Source organism: Gadus macrocephalus, chromosome 8 (genome assembly GCF_031168955.1).
Source record: "Gadus macrocephalus chromosome 8, ASM3116895v1".
In the NCBI taxonomy this organism is placed as follows: Eukaryota; Metazoa; Chordata; class Actinopteri; order Gadiformes; family Gadidae; genus Gadus; species Gadus macrocephalus.
Window position 1 is genome coordinate 11,945,517 of NC_082389.1, and position 11,365 is coordinate 11,956,881.

Genomic DNA, 11,365 nt, shown 5'->3' on the forward strand with positions numbered 1-11,365 from the left:
TGTAGCCCAACTAGATGAATGTTGTGTACAGCTCCTCTGGAGGCGGTTTGGACAACAGCTGTCTACGTCTCTCGTGTAAATGCTGAGACGGGGAATGCATTTCTCTCTGCGATCTCATGACCGTTATTAAACTGAGATTTTAAGAAATATTGAAAGAAAACTGTACTCTCTTTCATTAGAAACAAATTGGAGGCAGATGGGCTCCCCTTTAGTGATAGTGATGTGCTGATTGGTTTTTATTGTAGAGTAAGACAGGAAGTTACGGGAGAGAGAGGGGAAGACATGCAGCAACGGACCACGGGCAGGTATCGTACCCCGGAGGACTGCAGTGAGGACTAGGCCTTAATGGTTCGCGCTCGACCCGGTGAACCACCTGGTCGCCCCCCTGTTATCATTTATTAATAAGGTTACTCTACACCGTGTTCTCCCACATGCCAACCCTGTCTTTGTATTTGCTAAATCACCCTGAGGCCCTTCATCTGTCCCCGTGGGTCCAGTAGTCCAACAGAACGTCTGTTTAGAGAGAGACAGTGGTCACAACCTCCTCCCGGTCAGCAGGACTTTTTGGGGCACAGCGCCGTAAACCCAGAAGGAGAGTTCATAACCCCGTCGGCATGTACCCCCGGAGAAGAGGGGAAGAGAAGAGGGGAAAACATGAAAAGAGAGGCAGAAGGGTGGGCGAAAGAGGACATTCAAGGAAAGAGGAAAAAACAACAGGAGCCGTTCAGTCTGTACAGTCCTGCTCCAGTTTTCACCCGTCAAACAAAGAGCTGGCGGTTAGGTTTCTCTCCGCCCCCCCCCCCCCCCCCATTTCTCTGTCTCTCTTTTTGCTGTCCCTCTCTCTCTTTCTCTGTCTCTTTCTCCTTTTGCACAAGTGTGGAAAGCCTGTGTGACCTCGTAGTGCCAGATGACCTGGAGACAAGAGTCTCTGTCTTCCATCAAACGATCATCCTCCTCCAATGAAAGCACCGTTACTGATCATGAAGTGTCCTTGTGTACTGATCATCACTGGTCTGGTCTTTGACCATCAGGAGGTCAAGTGTTAGTGGAAATAATCCCCATACCTCTCACTAATGCATTCTGTGGAAAGGAAAAGTTCACTCCATTAGAGAGCAATTGCAAAAACTGTGAAAATGACACTTCAGTCGGTCAACATATTCGTTAGCTTGCCAAAAAATGGAACTATAGTATAACAATAAATCTGTTGATGCCAGCTATGAATATGTCTGCCTGTCCAAGCGCACAATCGCTTTTGCCAAGTGACCCAAGCCCAATTAATATTTCGCCCTTCATTCATAGACCCGATGTTACCTTAGCTAACCCAGGATTTTTCGCGTAACATCTTTGTTGTTTGCACACGTAGAAATAGATTGTGGGTTCAGCATAAGCTTAAAACTTATTTTTTTGTGTTGAGTTGTGTTGAGGTAGGTTAGAGAAATGAAAGACATTCATCTTTTTTTTTTTGTTGCTTTATTCTTTTAAACATTCATGCCAGTAAAGATTTCACACGTCTGTCATTATGTGTTGATGGAAATACTAAATCGTTTCTGTGAAAAGTTAAACAGGTTTCGGTTGTGTGAGAGTCTGTCTAGTGTTACTTGACATCATGGGAGAACCATATGAAAATGATTAATAGACAGTAAATAAATTATAAAACAACAAAAAACACAAAGTCATTTGTTACACGAAGCCTTAAACCGTGTTTAGTTCATGGGCTGTGGTTGAAGCACTTTATAATGCATTAAGGTTAGATCTTTGAGGTCGTTATCGAAAAGTGAGTTCACCTAAATTGACTTGGATGAAGGTTGTAGCCTCATTGGGCGACCATCTAAGCCATGTTAGCACTGGAGAAACCGTCAAAAATGGAACAGCCATCTATCTTTGGCAATTTCTTTCAATAGCCTTCATATTAATTGGAATGATGCAATTTTCGAAGTGCAGGCTGAATCTGTGACTTAAAAAATAGCATTTTTGAAAGTGCAAACGTCAACATTTTTACAACAATAATAACAATGATAATAATATTAATAACAATATGAATAATAAATGTTTGCTCTGGGTGTTTGGCTCCAATACCTGATCACACATAATTCTGTCAAGTATCTCTTACCAACAGAGATTATATACACTTTTAACCTTCCAAAACACTATGTATCAAAAAGGACCCCTTGAAATGCACCGTAAACGCATTATGTACAAAAAACGATAAAAATTAGCCAAACACAACAAAAGATTGACATTAGATTCACACTTGTGTTGCATAGAATTCTCCAGTCTTTCATGCATTCCAAATGCAGCGCAGAAATTCCCATTGCATGGGAACTATGTTGCATGGGAACGGCATCGCATGGGAATGGCATCGCATTGAAATGGCATCGCATGGGAATGTCATTGCATGTGAATGACCACACGTTCATTCATAACTAAACAAAAATAGATATTTTTATTTATCAATGAGGACCGAGCTGTTCTGGCAGGCGCTTCAGGCTCGAGTCCTTGCACAGGCCGTCCGTAAGCAGAAGAGCAACACTTCTATTTATGCGTGGGAATGACGGTATTGTCCACTGTCCATGCTTATCTAAAAGTTTTAAAGGAAACTGGGAAGGATAGTGATGTTGCTAGGGTGTTCAACTCCGGGCCGAAACAACTCCCGCACTCTGTTCGATCCCCAATGTCCACGGACCCTTAAGCATCCTCGAGCCATCCTGACCTACCTCCAACCTCATCCCTCGTGAAATCTGTTAAGTCATGAAGCATGTGAGTCGCTTTGGACGAAAGCGTCCGCCTGAAGTGACTAAACAGTGGAACTCTTAGGAGCAGCCGCACTCGTCCACAATCATGTTCTGGATGTCCTTCTTGATGATCATCTGCTCCTCGTTGTAGTAGAGCATGGACATGGGCCGTAGCCGCGTTGGCACGCAGCAGGACTTTATGTTCTGGAAGGGGCCGTAGCCCCGCATGCGGTAGTGGCTGATCACCGTGGAGTGGAAGGACAGCGAGGAGCCCGTGATGGAGGCCGCGTGACTCGGACAGTCGCCCTCGCAGTAGTTGGCGTGGTAACCGGGGGGGGCGATAATCCAGTCGCTCCAGCCGATGTCCTTAAAGTTGACGTAGAACTGCCGCTTGCAGCACAGGCCGGCGGTGCCGTCGCACTCCAGGCCACGCTTGTCTCGCCGGTGGCTGGGCTCCTCCGCCTCCCGCAGCACCACCATCAGGAAGGGCCGGTGGGACTGCTCGCGCTCCCTGGCGTGCTCGCCGTCGGCCGGTGCGAGGAGCGGCGTGGCCCCGACGTCGGCGCACAGAGGGCAGGACACTCGCAGGTGGAGCACGCTGTCGCCGCCGTCCAGCAGCGCCTGGACCGCACGCGGAACGGGAAGCGTGTGCCAGCCGCTGCGCCGGGTGTCCACCACCTTCTCGGAGACCGCTATCTCAGCGCCGCCGGCCCCCCGCTGAGGGGTCTGGAGCAGCTGGAGGGTGACCTTGCCCTTGGCCCGGTTCCCCCGCGCTAGCTTGAGGAAGACCCAAACGTTGGCCTGCTCCACCACAGAGGAGCCGCTGCCCTCCTTGGTGATGTCAAATGTCACCATGGATGGGGAATCACCTGGGGGTGAAGGAGAAGACAACCGCTGTTAGCATTGTGAGGCCATTTGAAACATTGCTGAAGGATAGAGGAAGGGGAGGATGGATGGTGGCCCAATGATTGAGGGATCAATGGGTGGATCAGGAGCGATGGATCGATGGCTGTGAGGATTGGAACCGAGATAGTATAAAGCATCACCAACAAACAGACACAAATAGATGCAAACTGCTCTGAGAATAAGAATCAAAAAGAACTTAGGATAGGAGTTAAAAACCCTAATTTCTAGCTGTTTAATCCAAAAGACTTCGCTAGACAAAAGCTGGTAAAGTCAGAACCTTTCAGATGGGGGTCAAACTAATGTGTCTGTTTGAAGTAGAGAAAGGCTTGTGTTTTAGCTGGGTTTGACGGCAGTAACCTGGTCACTACCGCTCCACACCAGCCAGGATCCAACCAGAACCATTCAAAGTTTCTGTTTGATGTAGGCTTTAAGCTGGTTTTGACCTGCGGTGGCCTGGAAACAGGTTGTGTTTATCTTGGAACACAACAGGTATTGGCTCATGCTATCGGTTGAATAACTATTTGATAAGTATGTATATGGTCCTGCCCTTTGTGCTGTACTACCACAACACCGCAGTATTCAGCATTTTTTATGTTTTGAGTTTACTATTCAAGGACCATTCAAGCACTTTCACCCAAAGTGACTTACAGAAAAAAGAGTTTATTTAAATTCAAGAGCAGGTGCCTACATATAGATCAGGGACCTTTCAGCTGAGGGTCGGATGTAGAGGCCTAAATATCCTGCTCATCCTTTATTTTTTGGACGGACGCATGTTGTGTATGTTTGTTGTCGTTGCAGAGAGTAGAAGGATACTTCAGGATAGACCTATTGTAGTTGGGACTAAATACCTTATGTGTCGCACAACACATAAAGTTTAACAAAATCGTAACCGTCTTGTTTCAGATCCAAGTGTTACACCATGGATTTGAGGACCCTCAGAATACAACCCAGAAATAAAGGAGGTTCAGACAACTACCATCACTAAACCATACCTCAGATCCGGTCCTTGGTTAGTTACTTCTGAACAGAGCTGCTTAATTAGTCACACAGTGTCTAACCTCTAAAACACAGCTTGCAGCACCCCTGCCCCATCTTAATCAGTTCATAATTAGAACACATCCGCCTCCTACTCCCCACCCCACCCCCCCCCCCCCATGGCTCTTTCTTGTTCCATCGTATGAATGAATGGGCCGAAAAATGCCTTCAACATGAAAGCGAGCGGTTGAATGGTGCTAAATATATTCAGCAGGATCTTTCAGATGCAATGCTAAAAAAAGATGCTCTGGTCAGGGGTTGAGTGATTGTTGTGGTCCCGTCCTTAACAAGCCTTGGGTCCCTATTCAGGAAGTAGCAGGGCCCCCTCCTCTCTCATGTAGTGTCCTTTAACCACCCTCTCTATATCGATTTGTCTCTCTTCTCCTTTCTCTCTTTTCCTCTCTCCATTTTGTTCTCTCATGCTTTCTCTCTCTCTCTCTCTCTCTCTCTCTCTCTCTCTCTCTCTCTCTCTCTCTCTCTCATTCCCATCTCTCCCTTTCTCTTCTTTCTCTCCTACCTCTCCCTCTCCGCTCTCTTTCTCTGAGCTCTCTTCTCTCACTCCATCCATACCCAATTCCCCTGTCTCTCTCTCTCTCTCTCTCTCTCTCTCTCTCTCTCTCTCTCTCTCTCTATGCACCCTCGCCCATCTCTCTCGCCCATCTCTGCGGCCTTAGAGTAATTACTGTGGGCCACATTTGGCTGAATGAGGTGATTATGTACGGCCTGGAGCCTACCGGGTATGTTACCCTCCCCTACCCCACTGCCCCCCCCCCCCCCCCCCCCCAACCAAACACCTCATTACCGTCTCCCTAATTTCGGCGGGTCCTTTGAGTGGACTTTTTTAATTGAACATTTGGTTCTAAAAGGAGGGAACTATTTATAGTGCGGAAGCCATTGTGTGCATTTATGTAAGTAAACAGACGGCAGGAGAATGTGTTTGTCATTCTGGTTTTGTTGGGTTCTGCGGTACACCCAGGGTTCAACTAGAACGTCTTGCACCCCAGCGCAGAACCTTGGTTCCACCCCAAGAAGGAGAAGAACAAAACACTGATGAAACATTCCAGCATGTCAAATACAAAACTTTTGCTCTACTTTCAACTTCAACATTTCCTTCCCAAGTTGGGCCAGGAATGTTTTTTACGATTGATTAATTAGTATATTACACTTTCCCCAATCAAAATTGTATTCCTTCAATATCACCATTAAGGAGACACGTTTAAAAATAAAAAAGCAAACGGAAACTATAGTTTCATTGCAGCGAGGAATTCGCGTGTGTGTTTGTGAACCGTCACTATGCTGATCTGGAACACACATTTCTGACCCCCAGACGGAGCGTCCGATGGTGGATCCGAACACGGATTCAATTCCATTGAAGCGACGCTGGGTTTGTTCCGAACACAAAGGATGTCTGAGCAGCAGCAGGGGGTTATGGGATGCCGAGTGGCCACAGGAGCGGACAGCCCATCGCCTTGATTGTCTCTGTGAGTATGTTTTCTCTCTGTCTCTCTGTCTCTGTCTCTCTCTCGCTCTGTCCATCTTTCTCTTTCTCTCTCTCTCTCTCTCTCTCTCTCTCTCTCTCTCTCTCTCTCGCTCTCGCTCTCGCTCTCTTTATCTTTCTCTCTCTCCACCCCTTCATCGTTCTCTTCTCCCTATCACACTCTCTCTCCATCTTTTCTCTCTCTGTCTCTCTGTCTCTCTGTCTCCCTCTCTTTCTCTCTCATTGTCTCAGTACCTTAAACCAGCACAGCACCTCAGACCAGCACGGTACTCTTTCCATCTGGACCAGTCCCGATGCAACACTCTGACATCCAGGATCATGCCCTGCATGGTTTCCTGTCCAGTTCAGCAACCCCAGTACAGGTGGATCATTACACAGGCTTGAACATGATTTTGTAATAGTTACATCATACACGTGGACTCAGATGTTTAAGCAAAGCACAACATCACTAATACACTGGTGGTGGTGAGTTAGGCCCCCCCCTTCGCTGCAAGGGTCTTTGGGTAATTGAAAAGCACTATATAAATATAATGAGTTATTATTATTACACACACACACACACACACACACACACACACACACACACACACACACACACACACACACACACACACACACACACACACACACACACACACACACACACGCACACACGAGAGACCGGACATGTGCTTGATTGAGCCAAGAGAAGAACAGTTTTGTTTGATTTAACGTGGAAATGATAGTGGTTGGTAACCAGCGCGGGAGTAGGGACATTTCAAAGGTACAGTCTGTTCTGTCAGTCTTGTGTTTAGTCAGGGATCCGATAGTATGGATAGCATTCATCAGTCAATACTATAAACCTAAATATAAACCAAAGCCTAACCTTTCTAGTCCAAACCCTAACCCGTCTCAATCAAACCCTAGCCCATCTAAACCAAACCCTAACCCTCCTAGTCCAAACCCTAACCCTCCTAGTCCAAACCCTAACCCTCCTAGTCCAAACCCTAACCCTCCTAGTCCAAACCCTAACCCTCCTAGTCCAAACCCTAACCCTCCTAGTCCAAACCCTAACCCTCCTAGTCCAAACCCTAACCCTCCTAGTCCAAACCCTAACCCTCCTAGTCCAAACCCTCAAGGCTCTCTAAAGTAACGCCTTCTCCGAACACAGAGCAACGTCGGACTCCATTTCATAGTCAAACCATGCGGCTTGCACACGGCGGAGACACTGACCTGGCTCGGCGAAGGTGATGATCTCGGCGGGGGGCTCCAGCGGGCCCCCCTCCGTCTCCCCGGGCCGTGGCCCCTCCTCCTGGATCTGCACGCTGCCGTCCTCGGCCACGCGGCCCACCTGCAGCTTCCGGATGGCGTTGAGCAGAGCGGCGCGCGGCACGGGCTGCGTCACGTTGGGCCGCGCGCTCAGGTGCAGCATGTTGAGGATGTGCCGCTTCACCGCCTCCACCATGTCCGTCTGGCCCGAGGAAGACGAGGAGGAGGAGGGCGAGGAAGAGGAGGAGGAGGAGGAGGAGGAGTTCTTCAGCTGAGCCAGGGCGCAGGAGCCGCAGGGGGGCTCGACGTCCAGGGACGCGGCGGCGGCGGCGGCGGGGGTGGGGGAGGAGGTGGCCGACTGCAGGGCGACCAGCAGCACCAGGACCCCCCCCAGCAGTTGGGGAGAGGTGGGGGCGGGGGGACCTGGACAAACAGCGCACAGGGCCCGCTTGGACACGTGCGCCAGGTGTGTGAGGAGTGTCATGATGGCAAAGAAAGCAAAATGCAAAATGCCAAGAAAAAAAGAAGGAAATACCGATAAAATGTGGCAAAAGTCAAGAGAAGAAAGAAGTTCTTGTCCGTTTGAGGTTTCTGGAGGAACAAAATACGGAAATCCCTTCTCAAGTCTTCAGCCGAGGCTCTGGGATTGGGCTCGGGTCCTTCTGGAGACACCGAAGTGTTGTAGAAGAAGAAGAAGCTGTCCCTTTGAGGCTGTACTCCAGTATGGGAACCAGCCCTGGAGGATCAGAAGGTAGCAACAGAGAGGCTGGAGATGACAGGAAGCTGAAGAGCAGAAGGTGTCCTGGTCGGGCTCCTCTCTCGTTCTCCGGTTTAGACACAAAACACATAAGCGTGCATGCACACAAACACACGCATACAGAAACACACACACACTCAGAGATAGATCCGTCTGGAGTTCTGCTGGTGTGCGCTCTCTCCGGCTGAGTTGAATGGCTTTGTACTAGTGGGCAGGGTCACAGAACTCTCTCTCTCTCTCTCACTATCTCTCTCCTGCTTTTCTTTGGTAATTATACCTCTCTCTCTCTCTCTTTCCCTCCTGTATTCTCTGCCTCTCTCTAGTGCCGGGAGAATCGTGGACGTAATTACAACACCCGTCTCTTTTTAAAGCATCCTCTCTCGCTGGTGTTTCCCCTGTCTTTGAGTCATACACACACGTGCACACATGGGCTGCGCACACACAGACACACGCACACACGGCTTCCACGTTGTTTGTCCACGTCACGACAAAAGAGGAGGACGAGAGCTGTAGCGTATGATCCTGATTCATTCATACCACACACACTCCACTCCGCACACAATCCACTCCACACACATATACACACACAAATACACTCACATACATAAACATATAAACACACACACACACACACACACACACACACGCACACACACACACACACACACACACACACACACACACACACACACACACACACACACACACACACCTACATAAACATATACACACACACACTCCACCACATACACACACACACTCCACCACACACAAATACACACAGGCACACTCAACCACACACACACACACACACACACACACACACACACACACACACACACACACACACACACACACACACACACACACTCAGGGCATGTTGCGTCGTGGCCGTCCTTCCTCTGTGTGAAGTCCTGCTGATGACTCAGCGCTAGCTCATCGCCTGCTCGGAATTACGGTGGTTTTATTTCCCACGAAAAAAGAAAAAAAACAGAGTTCCTTTAGCAGGAACTGTCTGTTTTTGTCATTTAGTTGCTTGACACTTTTATTCAAATGTATCTTTTAGTTAAAAACATTCCCTGAAGGGATTAGGTATGGGCATGACTACAGGGAGACTGTGGACATTAGGGATCGAACCCGTAACCTTTTAGGGTGGGAGTCAAACACTGTAGCCACTAGACTATCATAGAGAAAAAAGGGAGATCGGGGTAATGAAAAAGCACTGGGGTGTTTCATTCTTTAGTTCTCTCTTCCTCTTATTCCCTCCCTTTTTCTCTCTCTTCCCTCTCCCTCCCCTTCCTCCCCCCCTATCACCTCACTTCTTCCTCTGACCTCTCGCTCTTCTTCCTCATGTAACCCCCTTCCTCCGCGGTCTCTCTCTCCTTTCCCTCTCGTTGACTCTCTCTCCTCTTCCCCTCCGTCGCTCTCTCTCTCCTTTCCCTCTCGTTGACTCTCCCTCCTCTTCCCCTCCGTCGCTCTCTCTCTCCTTTCCCTCTCGTTGACTCTCCCTCCTCTTCCCCTCCGCCGTCTCTCTTTCCTTCCCTTCCTCCCGTGCCCTCTCCCTCACCTCTCTCGTCTTTTGTGTGTCTGTGGGTCTGTTGGCCCCCAGTGTGTGTAACATGAACACACTGTCTATTATGATGGGCTGCCCCGGAGCCATCCGATCCGCATCGTGTTCAACCCACCAAAGACGACTCCACCTGTGGCACACAGCTCCATGACGCTCGGCCGGGGACCAGCCCACGCTCTGGCCCAACGGTCGGGTGGAACAGGGCTTCCAGAAGGCTTTTCGTGCCGGGACCCCCTCCCCCTGTGGAGGTTCTCCAGGGCCCAGGGCCCGGCGGATATCTGTCTATGCATTGTCATTCCCATGTCGGAAAAGTGACAATGAATCTCGATGTTCCTTTTTCATCACTTCAGTTGTTCTCTTTTCTTCTTCTATCGCCCTGTCTTCAAAACATAGGCTACGCGCTCCTTAATGACATGTATCTGTAGTGTCTTACCCCTACCAGCTCCTTAAAGAACTATATCTTTACTGTCAAACCCATACCTGTGCCTTAATGAACTGTATCTGTACTGTCCAACCCTGACCTGCTCCTTAATGACCTGTCTCTGTACTTTCTAATCCCTACCTCCTGAACGACCTGTTTCTGAACCATCGGACCCCTACCTGCTCCATAAGGACCTGTACCTGTATTGTTTAACCCCCACCTGCTCCTTAAAGAACTGTCTCTGTACTGTCCAACCCTGACCTGCTCCTTAATTAACTTTATCTGTATTGTCTAACCCCTACCTGCTCCTTAAAGAACTATCTCTGTACTGGCTAACCCCTAAATAATGACCTGTATTTGTATTCACTATGTGTTTTCTTTTCTTTAACAAAGTTACACGTTTCATGTAACATAAACGTATGCACTACAGACTTATTTTCCGCTGGACTCTGCAACTGACTTAAGTCAAACCATTTGTAAAATAGTAAAACTTCTGGTGTTGAGGCCTAATTTAACATGATACATGCTGGCACTAAAATCACGTTGCGGTGGTGTTAAAGGACATTTCTGTTTGCACTCTGAAGCGTATTTGTAATTTGTTACAGCTTACGTAGAAGGTGCTAATGACTTTATAACAACACCATGAAACATAATTAAATCCAGGTTGACCTGCAATATGTAAGCTTTTATAGGCCTATCAGTTGTCCGTCAGAATGAACGAACGTCTGCTGAATACGTCCTAGTCCCAGTCACTTTTGGTTTAGTTGACCTGATGACATGAAGGATGTGGGTTCAGAAAGTTTCAGGTCCATGTGCGCGTCATCTCAGAAGGGTGATGAACACAGGACGTACCAACAGCACCAAAATGAACCCATGTGGGATTTAAAAATGCCCACATGATCCATATGAAGAGGACGACAACGATTATTCATCGTTGGGGCTCTGTGATGCATCAGCAGTTCCCACTCGCCACGTACCTACAGAAATGATGACAGCCTTAACAGGAGCAAATGCATAGCTGCTACGTGCACTTGTGGTGCTCACGTCACACGCGCTATAGGGGGCTGCAGCACGACCAAAACTCGGGGTTCTGACGCCCTCCAGGGGTCTGTTAACCACACAGCAGCAAGTTCATGCCTATTTATAAAAACATGTATTTCATTAACATTAAGAAACACCATGCTCCACAACGGAACCC

At 48.4% G+C, this 11,365-nt stretch overlaps 1 protein-coding gene across 1 annotated transcript; it reads right to left on the minus strand.

Annotated features, from left to right (window-relative positions):
- Nucleotides 1-1,435: 1,435 nt before the first annotated feature.
- Nucleotides 1,436-8,597, minus strand: inhbab (inhibin subunit beta Ab). The gene is made up of 2 exons (XM_060059020.1): nt 7,384-8,597; nt 1,436-3,601 (listed from the first exon to the last, which is right to left on the minus strand). The coding sequence occupies exons 1-2, from the start codon at nt 7,901-7,903 to the stop codon at nt 2,811-2,813; spliced, it is 1,311 nt and encodes a 436-aa protein (XP_059915003.1). The 5' UTR covers nt 7,904-8,597; the 3' UTR covers nt 1,436-2,810.
- Between the last annotated feature and the right edge of the window lie 2,768 nt (nt 8,598-11,365).